The sequence below is a fragment of the Podarcis muralis genome, chromosome 4 (genome assembly GCF_964188315.1).
Source record: "Podarcis muralis chromosome 4, rPodMur119.hap1.1, whole genome shotgun sequence".
NCBI classification, from domain to species: domain Eukaryota; kingdom Metazoa; phylum Chordata; class Lepidosauria; order Squamata; family Lacertidae; genus Podarcis; species Podarcis muralis.
The window spans coordinates 53,957,179-53,974,346 of record NC_135658.1 but is presented as its reverse complement, the minus strand read 5'-3'; the positions used below and the strand labels follow the sequence as shown (position 1 = coordinate 53,974,346).

Below are 17,168 nucleotides of genomic sequence, written 5' to 3'. Positions count from 1 at the left end.
ATAGATAGATAGATAGATAGATAGATAGATAGATAGATAGATGATAGACAGACCTCAGTGGATGCTGCAGTCATCAAGTGATGGACATGTTTTGTGAACCAGGCCCCAAGAGTTGAGTAATGAAGAGGTGAAAAGCTAAATGATTTCATGTGTGAACCACCAGCCCTATGACTATATGAAACTGAATTGTAGCTCTGTGTTGCTGAGGCCCAATGGGCCATATGCTCTCAGTACCTTTCACCTCTCTCAAATACCACAGTTGCAGTGGGAATGCATTATTGTATGTAATGTGTTCTGACTATGGCATAATAGTTATGATAGTGCAGGACCTCAGAGCTTGCCAGCATGCCCCCTTCACCATGGTCTTCTTACGCCAGTGTCATAAACAGAAAGACCTAACGGCAAAGATTTAGGAGCAGGCTGTAAAAGTGTTGGATTAACTGTTCCATCCTAACAATAAAATCCTAAAGCAGCCTTCAAATTTTTCTGCCGTTGGGGAAAGCCTTCGCTGCACATCTGCCACAGAGCCCCAGCACCTTGCAGAAGATTCTGCATCATGTTCTAGATTAGACTCAAGGGCACATGCACTTTGAGAAATGGACTAAACCTTGCACCACAGTAATCTGAGAGGGTTCCTTGTTGTTTCCCTGCGGATCAAAGGGGTGAGAAACGCTTCTCAGCCATTAATGGTTGAACTCTGATGCCTTTCTGGGGAGCCCTTGATAATGATCCAGAAACATCCTCCCAACCGTGCATGTAGGATCAGTGGAACAACTGTTCAAAACCTCCAAGAAGGGGGAAATGTCACGAAGAGGATGCTTTACTTTTTCTCCCTTTGTCTTCTCATTTTCTCATTTTCAAGGGAGAAGTTACTTTGCTGCTTCTGTAAAGTATACCCAATGCCACACGCCATTTTAATGGCCTTAAGGACCCCATTCTGTGCAACACATCCCTTGGTGGTACTGGCAGACCAGAACAGGGGCTTCCATTACAATCGTGTTCTCTTTTTTGACTTTTCTTTGCCACGTGCCCTATTTGTTGGTCTCTCATGTTTCCAAAGGCTTGCCTTAACTTTGTTACCTAAAAGCTGGATGCTTTGTATCCGAGTAATCTTCTGTGACAGAAAGATTCCTTAATGGCTCGGAGATTTTAGCTGTGGTTTCTTCTCCGCTGTAATAAAACAGAGACTGAGAGCCGGGTAGGAGGCTAAGGAGCCGCGGCAGCAAAGGCAAAGTGTTCGGGCAATGAGTTGCAATTTGCTCTTCCTCTCTCTGAAAAGGAAAACACTCAACTCCTCCAAATCTTCATGATAGATGGTGATAGTTTCTTGCATTGAAAACAACAGCAAAAAGTGCTGCCCGCCTTCAGAGGCATTGTTTTCCTTTGGGAGGTCGTGTCCTCTATCAATCCGGAAGTGGCTTTTCTGACATTTTTTCCCTGCAGACTTCTATGACTTTCTCCTCTTCCGCTTTCTGCGCATATAAACCAACTGGAAATGTACATGCACATATGGTCAGGGCCAAACTACACCTCCGATTCCATGTTCCAAAGACCTACCTTTCTTGTGTGTAGGTTATGGTGGTTATTGTGATTGTGATAATTATTATTATTAAGCTTGGAGGAGAGCGGTTCTTCTGTGCAGACAACAGAAGGGATGGAGGAGACTTCTCTCTTCACTGTATCACCAAGATCGGAATGGAGAACGCCCCTCTCCCAGCCCCTATGATCTTTCGGAGGGAAAAGGTCCCCGTTGGCGGCCATGGGCTGCTGCTTTCTGTGGTTTGCGTCTTTGAAATGGAAGGGGAGGGCAGGTTGATTCCACGCGCGAACCCAAACGCAAGAGCTGCGGGTCTTTTCTATAGCTGCGCTTCTCCTTCACGGTTTTGAGATAGAATTATTGGGTGTAAATTTCTATTCTACCTGTGTGAGTTAGACTCGGGTAAGTGGAGCTTAGGATCGGGGGGGGGGGCAACAACCGTGCAAGAGGCTGCTTCCTGCCTTTGGGGTCAACTCCATGGTTGAGAAATTGGGATCTTGATGGACTTCCTCCCCACCCGCCTGCCCGCGATTCCGGCGTTCTTCAGCGCCGAACCCCGATGCAAGCAACTGGAACGCGCTTCTCAGGAAGCCTATCCGATCCATGTTTACTCAGAAGGAAATCCCACTGGTTTCAATAGGGTTTGCTCCCAGCTAAGTGTGCATAGGGGTGCAGCCTTATTTGAGCAAGAGGGGATAGAGATAAACCCCATTGCATTCGCTGGGACCTATTCCTGAGTCAACATGCATAGGATCGGACTGAGGATCTGCCTAGCTAACTTAGCATTCCTAAGGACAGCCTGTGAATTCGGTGTGGACGAGAAATTTATAAATCGGCTTCGCAATTGCCAGAGCCCTTCACATTCGATCTACTCTGGGGTTCCTCCCCCACCCAACCCACCCCAGGGAACAGATATTCATTCTTCTCTTGAAACCCCGGGGTCTTTCAGACAAGCTCCTTCGTTATTTTCCTCTCCGCGGCATAACTATCTTTCGGGCAAAAGGTTTAGGAAAATCTCTGAATATCTTTTTAAAAGCATTTCTAAAACGAAGTATTTTCTTCCTGTCCTTTACATTAGAGAGCGGGGATTTTCTGCTTGAATGAAAAGAACGTGTCTAAACTTTTAGGTGAGTCACAAACCATTTTTAAAAAAGAAATAAAACAGCCTTAAAAGGCTAGACTCCACAAGCACACTATTCCGAAGTGACAACTTTTGTGTTAGTATTTTTCAACAAAAACAAGGGTCTTTATGATACCTAAAAGACTAATAGATTTACTGTGGCATGAAATTCCGTGGACTAGGCAAAGTAGGCTCCAGAGAGCTTACGGCACAATAAATCTATCCGCCTTCAAGGTGCTGCAAGACTCTTTGTTCTACACGAAGTAAAGTTCAGTAAGTGTTAAAAAAATAATCGGAGAACATTCGTCCAATATGTGTGATGGGACTGATCATGTTAATTAACCCTGAAAGGAGGCAAATACTCTTTCAAGTTCTTTTCAATTTAAAGCCATTTACGGCCGAGTAAACCTCCACAGGATCGCTCTGCACGAGCTCCGCACGATCCATAGATTTTTGCAAACCCATCACCTCCACGTATCATGATACTATATGCTTATAACTTCAATGACATCTTCCTGAACATTCCCATTTGGAGTTGCTGTTTCCCCCCCTTTAGTTCTTGTCTGAGAAATCAAGGAAGGAAACAAAGCAAATTAGCATCCATGAAGAGAAAGCCAATTAGCTTGTGGTTTAAATAAGAGAATGTTTCTTTTAAAAAATAAAATAAACCAAACCAGTGTTTATTGTGTATATGCTACGTTATACAGTATATAAAACAGGATGAATAGGGGTTTTTAATTTCGCAGTCCAGATTCGGAAAGGCAATCATTTTCGACTCGGGTTCCATCCGCGTTACTTGGGTGTAAGTTTCATGGCATCAGCGAGAGATACGTTGCACGTAAATGGGTTGGGAATCTGCGTCAGCGAAAGGGGCCTCGAACGTGTTGATTAAGCCGCGGACGTCGCCCGAGTCGGCTTGCGCAGCCGATCCTTGGCCGTCTCAAACCTGCGCGGAAGTTAAATAGCGTCAGGATAATGCAACGCAAAAAAATCTTTCAGGGTCCCTTTTCCACCCTCGCCGCCACTTTTAAGCAAAAACGGTTGGGATCGACTTATTTGACGGCCATCGATACCACACCTGCTTTACTGAAATGCGTCTCCACTCCATTCAAAAACAAAAACAAAAACGACGGGGTTCTTTTGAGAAAGGAAGTTTTTGTGTGTGTGTTTTTAAGTGTCTTAAATTCTCGCTTAAAATCAACGAAAAAGGAAGCTCCTAAATCCACCAGTATTAGAGTTCGTGCCATTTCTGAGTTTGGGGTGGATGGGGAGGGTTTAGGTAACCAATTTGGATGCGTGAAATTTCCTGGACTGCGCAGCTTTGCGATCTACCAGAAAGTTGTGCGCCCCCTCCGTGTCATCCCCTGGAAAGCCATCGGCATGATCTATAGGCGCCGTTAAACTGGAACTCTGGACTTGGGGTGGGGGGAGCACGCCCCGGACAGAGGGTCGCCCTCGCATTGGGGGCGGAGGATGGACGCGGCAGGCTTTCCATTCCCCCTAAACTCAGCGGGTCGCCTTGAGCTAGTTAACCTCGCAAGGTTGTTACAGGTGGTGACGTGGTTTGTTAATTTCTAGCGCAGGAAGCCCAGAATCAATTGAAGGGAATTTTACTTGAAATCTACAGGATCGATGGACCCAGGTGTTTAGGGACCGTCCAGGCTTTAAAGCGTTAATTCAGCTCCTAATGGTAAAGGTCGGAGAGGTTTTGAGACCGAGAAGCTGCGGGCGACTGGATGGAGTTGTAAGGGGCTCAGACACGTGTTAGGATTCTCCCTTCCCGACGCACCGAGTTCACTGGCGGCTGCTTTCGGCTCTTGCGGCACCAAAAGCCTCAGACCCACAAAGTTCCCATTTGAACTCCGATCCATCCACTTCCTTCCGCTTTCCTGTTCCGCAGTTTTAGGTCAAGCGGGAAAGGGGTGGTCCTATCCTGGCCTGGGGTGCAGGCTATAAGCCGCCAGAGGCCAGACAATTCCCTCCCCGCCCGCTTCCCATCCACGTGAGTGGGTTTTATGGGGACGCATTTGGAGAAAAGGGGGGTCGTAGGGGCGCCCTGCGCTGGCATCGGCCCGGGAGGGTCCCCTTCCAAGGTCGACGGCGCGGCCTTGGCTTTGCCCTGCGAGAAAAGGGGAGATGTGGTGCTGATGGCGTGGAACTCTATCCGTGCAGGAGAAGCTCTGGTGCCTGCAGAATGGGCTTTTTCAAAACGAAAAACAAAGCTGCTGTCCTAAGCATCCTAATGCAGAAAAACACCCTCCTTTAAATCAACGGGAATGTCTCTCGAAAATAAACAGTTAAGATTTGGAGGGGCGGCTGAGCGGGGATCCTAAGATGAGTTGCCAGTAAATTCGAGGGCACTTCCCACTATGGGACGTGTGTGGCGGGGGCGATGAACAGGCCAGAAAGACCGCTGCTCAAATGTCGCCTGAGTCATTAATCTTTCATCCTCCACCGCCCGCCCGCCCCCGCCCCCAAAATACGAGGATAACTCTACGGTTATTAGAGTAGTGATAATAGCTGAGAGTACGTATTTGAAGCGCTTGGGACATTGTTGACATGCCTCAAACATGCCTACTCAGAAGTAAGCCTCAATGAGTTGAATGAGACTTACTCCCAGGTAAGCGTGTATAGGATTATAGCCAGACGCTAAGGAGGCTGCTTGGGACACGGGTGCTTATGCTTAGGATCAGGATGTAAAATGAACGTTGCCCCCAGCGAATAAACGAAGAACTGTATTAGCTGACAGCCCATCCTCACATTACCTTTCAGGGCCATCTCCGTGTAGACACGCGGCCCGCTTTACCTAAAAAAAATTTGGGTTGAATTCCTGATCTCCCTAAAGTACTCTTCCAAGAAACCGGACATGACTGGGCACGATTTGGCACTCGGTTCCAAGTTTATTCTTCCAGACCGCTCAACCCATGGACTCCTCTGTTGACTTAAAGTAGACCGTCAGGCACCGCGGATTGCAGCGCTCTGCGTACACATGCAAAGCACATTCAAAGCAAGTTTCGCCCTCAATGAATTCTGGGCGCTGGAGTTTGGATAAGGGCTGCTAGGGATGGTCTCTCTGTGAGGGGTGAACCACAGTGCCCATAACATTTTGCGCATCGACTGCGCTTTAAAGATATCGTGTGTACGCAGCGAACGTGGGACTCCGGGCGTCCTGTTGTCTTTGGTCCAGGAGGGCGAGGCCCAGCCGGCTTCTGTAGAAATACTTGCCATTCCTGGGCGGACAGTAATGTTTAACTTGACATGAATAACTTGATTCATCAGTTATGAACAAGACAGTTATTCGGAGAAGGGTTAGGGAGGCTCACCAGTGACGTGAACAAGTGGGCTTAAGTGCACAGTGGAAAGGAACAGCGGCGGTGCCTTCGGGGCAGAGGGCCAGGGTCCGACTCAGCAGAAAAAGCAGGAGGCACCCTAGGCGCAGCACGGATGGCTCACCGCCTTTGGAAGGGAGACAAGGCACGTGGCCCTCTAAAGACGTCTCCCCTCCGCACCCTTAAACCCGTGAACACCAGAGAGTCTAGAATTACTGGTGGAAACTTGCAGTTCACGTTCACTGCTCGTGCGCCGTGAACGGCCTGCTGTCAAGGAGCCGAAATCTAGGCGCAGCTCTTTTGCACTTTTGCATGCAGACACTGTTATTGGACGGCCTTTCTTTCTTTCTTTCTTTCTTTCTTTCTTTCTTTCTTTCTTTCTTTCTTTCTTTCTTTCTTTCCTTTCTTTCTTTCTTTCCCTGGTTTAAGGCATCTTAAGGGAAAAGGTCATGATCGCACCTGAAATCTGCTCCCCGCCCTCCTGATCCCTCCCCGATGACAGCTCGGAGGAGCTGTGCTCAGACCTCTCCAAGTTGCAACATTCGTCAATGGGAAGAGGGATTGGGGCGAGAATGAAGGCTGAGCCTCCCGAGATTTAGATGCCACGCTGCTCATCATCCGGCTGAGTTCGTGTGCTGATCGGCCGGGTGAATCAGCGGGCTTTTGTGCGCGCCAGGCTTGTTTTCACGGCTGCAGAGAGCGAGGGAGGCGCATCCATCCGGGCTGGTGCGCGGAAGGCAGGGCGAGAGCCAGCGAGCCGCGCTTGCCCCAGCGCAGGGATCTATGCAGAGCTGAGACAGAGCAAAGTGTGCTTCTGCCCGGCTTTATCGCGCCGGCGCACACCCGTTCAGCTCACGTAGGTTTAAGCAGGGGAAGGCAGCGACGGGTCTTCGGGGGACATCGGCAGGTGGGACTGTCCCGGCCCCCTCCCTCTCTCTTAAGCTGCTGTGCGGGCCGCGGCACTTGTTCCAGTGCTTCGGCAAGGGGAAGGCCAAGGGCTTTGGGCGCCCTCTAGCGTCCGCTCCGCGTCCCTGCAGCAAGAGGCTTTGGATGCTGCTCAAAGCGGGCTGCTTTGGTGCTAGAGGTTTCCGGAGTCGGTTGCGCAATGCAACTGCGGGCAGCTCCAGCGACCGAGGAAACAACAAGCTTCGAAGAGAAAGCCGCTTCCTCTTTGCGATTGCACCAGGCCCACTCCTCCGCCTCCCTGCCCCCGCGCCAGACCCCTGCGGTTTCTCTTCCATGTTGCAGATTTGTGCAACGGACGTTGCTAACTTAACGTGCCTTTTACCCTTCTTGGGAAACTGTTTCCCCTTTCCTCCTCCCCACTCCCTTCCCTCCATACACGCTTTGCCTCCGTGATCCCCGGTAATCTGAGAAAAGCAGGAGTTGGAATCTTCCCTTTCTTTCTCTCTCTCTCTCTCCTCTTCCCCCATCCCGCTATATTTGGCCTGCCCAGGCTTCTTAAGGGAGGGAAAATTCTGATCTATTAATGCTATCAGTGCTTTTTTTTTCTGGGGGCACACATACCCCTAAACATTTTGTGAATCTAAGGCAGGCCTTATTGAGGGGCAGTATTTCAATATGAGTAGGAAAATGAGACTACCCCTAAACATTTTTTTTTTAGAAAAAACAACAACTGCATGCTATAGTAAAGGGACCCCGACCATTAGGTCCAGTCATGGCCGACTCTGGGGCTGCGGCACTCATTTTGCTTTATTGGCCGAGGGAGCCGGCGTACAGCTTCTGGGTCATGTGGCCAGCATGACTAAGCCGCTTCTGGCGAACCAGAGCAGCGCACGGAAACACCGTGTACCTTCCCGCCGGAGCAGTACCTATTTATCTACTTGCACATTGACATGCTTTCGAACTGCTAGGTTGGCAGGAGCAGGGACTGAGCAACGGGCGCTCACCCCGTTGCGGGGATTCGAACCGCCGACCTTCTGATCAGCAAGTCCTAGGCTCTGTGGTTTAACCCACAGCGCCACCCGCATCACACTGCATGCTATAAGTTAAGCTGATTTGTGCCAGGGGGTAGGAGGAGCACCAGCATCATAGTCCTGGTTGGACCAAGATACCCATCAGCAAGTGAAGGTAGCATACAGTGGGGTAAAATGTTCGGTTACGGAGAAGAAATTGCAGGGTCCCAAAGGATTTTCAGAAATGTGTCAGTCTCTTAATGAAAGCATCTAGGGATCAGGCACACATACAAATAGGATAGTTTGTAGAAGAGCCCTGCTAGATCAGGCCGAAGGTCCATCGAGTCCAGCATCCTGTTCTCACAGTGGCCAAGCAGATGCCCGTGAGCAGCTTACAGGAGCGCAACAGCACTCTCCCCCTCCTGAGCTGCAGCATTTGGTTACAATTTAAGCAACACACTAAGCTGATAAAGATGAGATCCTCATCTAATTCTGAAGGGCCTTCTGTTTTCTCCCTTAAGCTTAAGAAAATGTCTCCCTGTGGAGAAATTTGGGGAGAGGGATTGAAAGCCCCAGTGACATGGGCTTGTGGTGTATGCCTAGGTATGTTCTGAGCATTGATGCAAGTGGCAAGTGGCAAAGAGTGTTTGTTCACAGGCTGATTCCACTAATGCATGAAATTCCATCCATTTATGTCTGGGGTGAGGAAAATTGGCCCTCCAGACGCTGTTGGACTCCAACTCCCATCAGCCCTGGGTCAGCAGATGAGGAGAGCAACAGTCCGACAACATCTGGAGGGCCAAGGGTTCCCCAGCCCTGTTTTATACAAATGCACTGCTAGCTAGTTGTTGCATATCCTGGAATTCAACTGCAGGTAATTTCAAGGGTGTGCCAAGGGTGTGTAGAACACAAAAGAAGAGTCGTTCTATTGTCTGGGTAGGTCACTTCCTGGTCTGCATGGAGAAGCCGTTATCAGTTGGGCCCAGCGATGGAAAAATGCAGCTGAGGCATAACTGGGTGTTGGAATTTTGCGCCCCTAACAATTTTGCATCAGGGCAATTGCCCCTGTTGACCCCCCCCATGCCACAATACTGCCAGCACTATCCACTACATCACACTCACTTTCATAAAGAACCATGGCAGAAAAGCTTATATTTATGGCACTTTGTTATTTTTATTTTATTACATTTCCTCCAAGGAACTCATATATGGCTCTCCCAACAACGCAGTGTTGCTGCAGGACAGTGACTGGCTTATAGGAGCCAACTACCAGGGGCCTGGGGGCTTTGGCCCCCACAATAAAATATTTGAGGGGGCTGGGCCCCCACAAGGTTGATGGGCATTCCCATTCAAATGGTGTGTGTGCACATGTGATCGATTATGTGGGGGCATGGCTCACCACAATATTTGATCCAAGTTGGCAGCCCTGGATTGGCTTAAAAGATCAGTAAGGGATGTAACCTAGTGGCGACTGGAACCCGGGTCTTCCAAGGCTCCAGTCCAACAAACTAATTACTACATCACTATGAGATCAGCCACCATTCAGCATAAACTTCCAAATGCCTTGCTGCTCTATAACCCAGTGCCAGGGTGCTAAAGAAATGTCATTTATCTTTTCATGTGTGCTTTTGCCTCAGATTATATAAATAGCACATCTCTTTTAGACTGGACACAATACTGTATATGAATTCATTTGGCCTGATCAGAAGTATAGTTCTGATTACTATAGCCTGTGTTGAGCAGGACTGCCAGATTTTTTTAAAAAGAAAAAGAAAAATCAAAGAGAAGGTGATTTGAGGCATTGTTGAGTCTGGAATCAGGAACATAATGTAATATGGAGCTGTCACAGTGAAGAATAATTGGCATTCCTTATAAAAATTGGCATCTTAAGGCTCACGCCATCACTCAACAGTTGAAAGCGTGTGATCCAACTAATTGAGAGACCTGGATCCATGCCGTTCAACTCCAGAAATGGGCTCATTGCCTTTGGCAAATTCTTTCCGGTCAGCCTTGGCTCCCCTGGGCTCCCAGATTCAAGTTCAGCTTCCTATTAGCGGGACTCTATTGCTTCTCATGCTGACAGCTGGTAGCCAGTCCAAGTGCTGTGCTAGGGTTCAACTCTGTAGCACATTTTATGATCCAAGGGAGCTGCACTCCAACACATTCTAGAAAGTGAGATAGCTAAGGCTGCAATCCTTGACCCAACTCACTTGGGAGCAACTTAGTGAAGGCCTGTAGAGACCTGTCCTGTAAACAAAAGGGGGGGGGGGAGAGTATGAAGAAGAGTTTGGATTTGATATCCCGCTTTATCACTACCCTAAGGAGTTTCAAAGCAGCTAACAATCTCCTTTCCCTTCCTCCCCCACAACAAACACTCTGTGAGGTGAGTGGGGCTGAGAGACTTCAGAGAAGTGTGACTAGCCCAAGGTCACCCAGCAGCTGCATGTGGAAGAGCGGGGAAGCGAACCCAGTTCACCAGATTACGAGTCCACCACTCTTAACCACTACACCACACTGGCTCTCTATGAGAAGAGCTGGGACTCCATTCTCCCCACCCTCTACTGCCATGGACCCAAAACTTCTCCCCTGCAGTGTTGGCCCTCCACTGCAGTGCCAAAGTCTGACAAAACACCACTATCTGTGTGACTGATCTATAAAACGCCTCAGTGACTATGATTGCCCTGGCCAACTTTTTCAAAGCATTTTTTTATAGTCTCAGAAAGAACATGGGCTGCAGTGTGGTGTACTGCATATTGAAATTTGGGCATAATCTCTAGAGATGTGAGGAACAGATCAGAGGAGAAAGGAAGTGAGACCTTTAAAAAAAAATCCCTCTTTGCACTTAATCCAGGAGTGTCTGGAAAAGTGTAAAATAGAAATCCCCTTGTCCCAAATATTTGGCCCTGCTGGCTGGAGCAGATGGGAACTGGAGTTAAACCACCCGAACGGGGGCAGGTTTCCCCATCCTGGTAAACAACTGTGCGATAGGCAAATATTCATCAGGCGACCCTTTGCCCAGAACTTTGCATTTTGTGGGTGCTCACATGCTGAATCGGGGCAAAATAATACTACTTGGAAGGGGAGGCGGCAGCTCTTACTGAAGGCGATATATCTCGCTTTATTTCCACAAGAAGCGAAAGCCGCCCATCCCCTTTCCCTCAGCCGCGCGTGCTGAGGGGGGTTACTAGCCCAGTCGCTGCGTGGGACCTGGCCTAGGCTTCGTGAGGGTTGGTGACTGTTGAAAAAGCCCGGCTGGGGTGGGGGGTGGGCGGGTGCTCGGGGTCCGTGCGGGGTGAGCTTCCTTCTCGAAGCCAGTCAGGCGACTGAGAGTCTCGGGGGCTACTTTCGCGCCCTTTTCATTGTCCCGCGGGGACCCACCCACGCACGAGGGAAACGTTTGGCGCGTGAGCGGGCCGCGCGACTCTTGTCCCCGCATCTCCCTCAGTCCGCCTTTCTGAGGCTTCGCACAAGACGCCGCAGCCGCCGCCCAGAGGTCTGCCGCTTGCTCGCTTGTTCTTTCTCGCGCGCGCTGCGGTAATCGCCGCGTCCCATTGACACGCGGGCCTCCCTTTGGCTTTTTACAGTAGCTTCCAGCGGCGGTGCGCAGGCCAATTCCAGGAGCCCGCGGGTTGGAGCCGCGCCCTGCTGAATACCGGAAAGGGCTCTGATTGGCCGGCGCCCTCCCCTATGCAAAAGAGCTGAGGGAATGGCATTCCTCCGGACTCTCTTACTGTAAAAGCAAATTCATTTCCAGTCAATCTCCATTCATAGAGCCAGAAGGCGAGAGGGAGGAGGAGGAGGAGGGCGCGCGGAGAGGGGGGGGGCAGAGAGAGAGAGAAAGAGAGAGACAGACCAGGCTTTTTGAGACCAGCATGAGCAAACAAACAGCGCCTCACAGAAGGTCACACACAGCTGGAGAGACTGGCCTCCCTAGGCAGGAGCCCTCGGGAAAGCTCGCCGTTGGCGTCTGGTGAACACGTGAAGACTCCTTCCGCTTGGGGAACGTGGACCCTGGGAGGAGCGCAGGCTCTCTCGTCTGAGCGACTCCTACTACTTCTTCTTTTAACTCTTGACTCTGAGGCCGCTTGCGCGCCCGTCCGCCAGCCTGCCTGCGTGTGTGCGTGCGTGCCTGTGTTTGTTCTTACTGCCAATCGCGTGTGCTGCTAGCCTTCTGGTGGGGCCGAAGCGGAAACTCGGCCGGGCCCCCCTCGCGCGTTGTACCGAAGTTGGAGGCGCGAGAAAGGAGGGGAGGGAAAGAGGAAGGCCGTGAGGGGGCGAGGGGTGCGGAGGAGAGGAAGCAAACGATGGTCCCGAAAGCGGAGCTCCACCTGCTGTGGTTAAACCATAGCTGAGCAGCCGGGCCCCGGCGGCTGAATCTGAGGAAGATTGCCTCAGATCTCCCCCCCCCCCCCAAATTGGCAGCGTGACTCACCCGGCGGCCACAGACTGTTGGGTGACTTCAGAAGTGCGCGCTCGAAAGTTGCTGCACGCAGTAACCGCAGAGGGAACCCACAAGCCAACCAGCAGCCCCGACCAAACCAGAGGGGTGTTTCCCCCCCCTTCCCTCTCTCTCTCTCCTCATATGGACTCCCTCCCTCCTCCTTTCCTTCACATTATTGGCCGCCCGACCTGCCGGGATCATCTTCTTCTTCTTCTTCCATTCCTCGCCCTCGTCGCCGACCCGGCCAAAGCGTTGCGAAAGGGCGCCGCGGCCGCGGGACTCTCCTGGCCCTTTCGGAGAGCGGCGCGGCAGCCCCCCCCCCCCCCGAGGCCGGGTTTCTCAAGGCCGCTTTGGGAAGAGAGGGGCAGGGAAGCGGAGCTCCTGCAGAAGAACATTAATGGATTTCTGTTGTGTTTAAACTCTCTCTAGAGCCGACTGTAAATATTTGATGAAGTACAGTATATAATGCTGTGATAGCCGCTTGACCTTTGAGAAACCTCAGGCCACGTCCGTGAAAGCCTGCCCCCCCCCTCTTCCCTCCCTGCCCTCAAATTGTTCTGAAACCGATTTCCTCTCTCCACGAGCAGAGACTGGTGGGCTTAAATCCGGATTCTAGAGCGGCTTTTTTTGTTTTCTAAGGGGTGTGGGTGGACGGGAGAGAGCAGCCTGCTCTCCCAACAGGACAGGAAACTCGCTACTGGAAGGACTGGCTAGCCCCTTCCCTCCTCCTGTCTCCGGTGCTTGCAACGGATGCCTTTGCTCAGTCCTTCTCCTCCCCGTGTGTGGGATTTTGGAAGGGCCTTTGATTTTTCATAGCACTGGTCATTCCTGAGGGGAGAAGGCCAAAAGAAAAAAAGCTTGTCCAAACCTATTAGGGACTCTTGCTTCTTTTTGTTGTTGCTTCTAAAAGAGAGGGACGCGCAATATATTTCCAGGAGAGCTTGCCAACTGGATGCTTGGATTAAGTGTGGCAGGACCAGGAGAACGAGCGTCCCCCTGCCGTAGCCAACTGTTGATCCGCATTGACTCCGGGACTGGCTCCTCTGCGGGCACCCCTTTTATGTGGGTCTCCCGAGAGCCTCCGGCCGAAGAGTTGCTGCGCCCGCCCCGCTTTGCGCGAAGCCCCGTGCCGAGCTTTCTCACTCAACCGGCTTGTTGTGATGCGTATCCCCGTAGATACCAGCACGAGCCGCCGCTTCACGCCGCCCTCGACCGCGCTGAGCCCGGGCAAGATGAGCGACGCGCTGCCGCTGGTTGGCCACGAGAACGGCGGCGGCGGCGGCGGCGGCGCCCTGGCGGGCAAGATGAGGACGGCGGACCGCAGCATGGTGGAGGTCCTGGCCGATCACGCCGGCGAGCTGGTGCGCACCGACAGCCCCAACTTCCTCTGCTCCGTCCTGCCGACCCACTGGAGGTGCAACAAGACGCTGCCCATCGCCTTCAAGGTACGAGGGGCAAGGGGAGAAGAGGGGGGCGGCGGGGGGGGTCGACTCAGCTGTCAGTCTTGTGTCTAATGCAACCCATTACTATTTACTTGGCAGTAAAGGCCCACTGCTTTTGGAGGGGGCTTGCAGGGGGGAAAAGTTTCGGCTTGCAGCCGGGCAGCCCGAGCCTGTGCGGGTTTACTCGGAAGTAAGATCCACAGAAAGCAGCGAGGCTGGACTTTTCCAGCGATGTGTGCATTGAGGAAAGGGTGGCAGCCTCGAAACGGAAACCGCAAAGTTGGGCCCCGGCCATGTGGACTGCATCCTTAGACGCGGTTTCGTGGCGCGCGGAAAAGGCTCCCCAAATGTCTAACCGGGTCCGATCCTCGTTAGGAAATCTGACTAAACTGGAAGAGGGCTTCTTTCGGAGTGAGTGGGCGTCGGATTGCAGCCATGCCGACGGCCCCTCGTGCAGGTTGACCTGGAAGCAAGACCCCTTTACAATAATTGAAGTTTACTTCGGAGGAAGTGTGCACCCCGGCGCTGCCGTGTAGCGCGACCCTAAGCAGCTTTAAGTGAGGAATAAAGCCTACCGAGTTAAGGGAGACTTAGCCTTAGCACGTTGTCCCGTGCATTTTCCACCAAAAGCAAGCCACGCTCTGCTCAGTTGAGCTTATTTCCTTCTATCGAGTAGCAGCTACCGACATTTGCCTGGGAATACACCTCACTAAATTCAATAGGACTTACTTCTGCATAGGCATGGTTAGGATTGCCCTGAAAGTGCCACCCTGAACACTTTGGGGCTCATGGAGATATCTTTCCCATCCGTAATACACGGGTAGGCTGGCTTGTTTTATTTTCAAACAAAGCCAAAACAAAAGTGGAATCTCCGTAAACTGCTCCATGTCTCTAAAAGTTTAGTAAACAGGAGTGAATTCTCATAATCACTTCACAGAGAAGGCATAATCAGCCTGTAGTAATAAGTTATCCTAAGTGTGCAAGCCTCGCTTAAGACCAAAGGCCACCTAGTATTATGTGCAAGAGACGCAGAAACCAGCAGGCCTCAACTGGCCAGGGGTAGATAGACTTTCCACCCACCCTTCCCCTAATAGAGATTTCCCCATGAGAGAGAAGGCTACTTACTTCCTACAATCACCCAGAACTTAACGCCTTCCTCCCGAAAGCACTGACTGACCTCCGAGCCTTAAACTCGACCTTCCTAAAACACTAAGAGTACCGTATTTGGAAGGAAATGCTCAATTGAATTCCGTGGGGCTTTCTCGCGAATAAACGCCTTCGGGGATGCCAGGCACAAGCAGGCAAAATAGAAAGGATCAAAGGACTTCACGCCAGGAGGACAAGGAGTAACACGTGTAAGTAAATATCATGGAGGAAGAAATATTTCACGGGAAGATTGAGCTTAGACCTGCTTCCAGTCGCTCAGGATTCCTCCTCCCTCCCTCTAGGGAGTCAAAAGCAGTTACTGAATTAATACCCCAATTCCCAAAGCCCTTTAGCAGAAACACAGCGAGCCAAACCATTATTTTTTTTAATCTACACACGCTTTCTCTCACCCACACTCTTTCATACGGCGTCCCTCCGAGCGTAGCCGGCTGGTGGATGGAGCAGGAATAAACCTAAGAAGGTATTTACGGGAGCAGAATTGTCCACGGTGCCAAGTAAGGAATTCACACACTACTTGATATCTATTACAATCTTAGACATGCTTCCATCACAGCCAGCGGTATCTACGCGCAGATCTGACCTCAACAAGTGGTTATTTTAGAAATCCCGCTTGCTTCGTTTAGAAGTAAACACTGTTAGGTACCCTTAGGATTACTTCTGCGTAAAGGCAGTTTGACTTAAAGCCGAGTGAAGCAAGCCTCGCAAGTGTAGTCTCGCAAGCATAAAGGCGCACGCGAGATGAGGACCCGGCCTCTAGAGTGCTATTGAAGCCTCTTCATTCACATTTACGGTCTTTCGCTGAGCGCAGCAAGGCCCTCTCCTTTCATGGCTGAGCTCTCACCATCTCTGCATAGCTCAGGCTGGAGTACGAAAGGGAGGAGAGTTTTCTCCTTTCGGCCCCTGAAGTTCATTCACAAATCGCTACGACAAGGCTGCGGCGGCCTCGCTGAATTCTGCGGGACTGACTTGCCAGGAAACATTAATAGGATCGGTCTGCACGAAGAGTGCTGTAAAAGGAGGGAAAGGCTCTGGTGGGTTTTGTGGAAGGTCTGAAAGAAGCAGACCCTTCAGCCGCTGAAGCTGTGCACCTGATCTGCGCCGGGGTCAGGGAGATCGCCCCTATAAAATAACTTAGGACTCGAAGGCGGGCTCAGTGCGAAGCACCTGCGAGCGCCGCTTTGTAACTGAAGGCGCTCAAACCGCTCCCAGCCCCTCCGGGTGTCCCCAAAGGGATTAACACATAACTCAAGGTTGGCGTGGATTTCTTTTGTGTTTGGATCCCATATGTTGAGAGCACCCGCTGCAGCCGGCAGCTTAGTCCACGTGCATATGGTAGCAAATGGAAAACAGATACACGCAGATTTCCAGACGTTTTAAATCGACCCCCTCTATTGGGTTATAATGCACGTGTGATAGTGACAAAAGCGTCCGCGTGCTTAAAAAAAAAAAAAAAAATCCTAGTACTTCAGGCCTAACTTTAAGAAACGCCAAAGCTGAAAGTATCCCTGCATATAAACACCCCCCCCCCCAGATATTTCACTTTGGATGTAAAACTCGCATTTGTTCGCACGGAACAAGTCAGCCGCTTGGTCAGCAGCCCCCCAGCAGAGTTTTAAAACGAAGCAGGACGGCTGAGTTTGCGTGTGTGTGGATGCAATCGCCTGGCATTCATCCATGAACAAACAAATAAATAAATAAATAAAGTAACAGAACACTCACTTTGCAAAAAACCAGAAAGGTCTCATGACGGCCTCCACCCCCATTGCTCCAGAATAAGTTCTTTGACCTCTGCAGTAGTTCAGCGTTTGTGTTTTGAAGGTTTGCTCTTTTGGGAGGCGGGGAGATGGTTGCTGCTTTCGGGCCTGGTGCTTCAAAACAGGAGACGGAACCCTCCCGTGGGCAAAACTTTGTGCCCAGCTCCTCTCGCTGCTTCCCAGGGAGTAAGACCCCCGATCCTGCATTCAGGAGGACTTCCTTCCCAGGGGACACGTGTAGGATCGATTTCAGTAGCCAGCTCAACCTAACAAATCTCCGTTCCCCCTTTAGAACCGGCTTAGCAAGTTTTAAAGGGGTGTTAAGGTTTACCCTCGCCAACTCGGAGTCGAGGAAGACCCCGGGGTCTCCCCCCGCCCTCCATGACATCAGTGGTTCCCTTATATAGAGTAGAGGATTGCCCAAACCCAAGCCCTGCTCCTCGGCCCGTTCACACTTGTTCA

General features: G+C 51.0%; 1 protein-coding gene across 3 annotated transcripts in view; it reads left to right on the top strand.

Moving 5' to 3' along the window:
- Window positions 1-17,168, top strand: part of RUNX1 (RUNX family transcription factor 1) — a 175,194-nt gene that overhangs the window by 76,450 nt on the left and 81,576 nt on the right. For 2 of the 3 annotated variants that reach the window (XM_028727126.2, XM_028727125.2), the window contains exon 3: window positions 13,520-13,788. In XM_028727126.2, the coding sequence (XP_028582959.1) occupies window positions 13,520-13,788 (269 nt within the window). Of the gene's footprint in view, window positions 1-11,709; window positions 12,016-13,519; window positions 13,789-17,168 lie in introns of those variants that run through there. The other variant, XM_077927327.1, reaches the window with a different exon arrangement.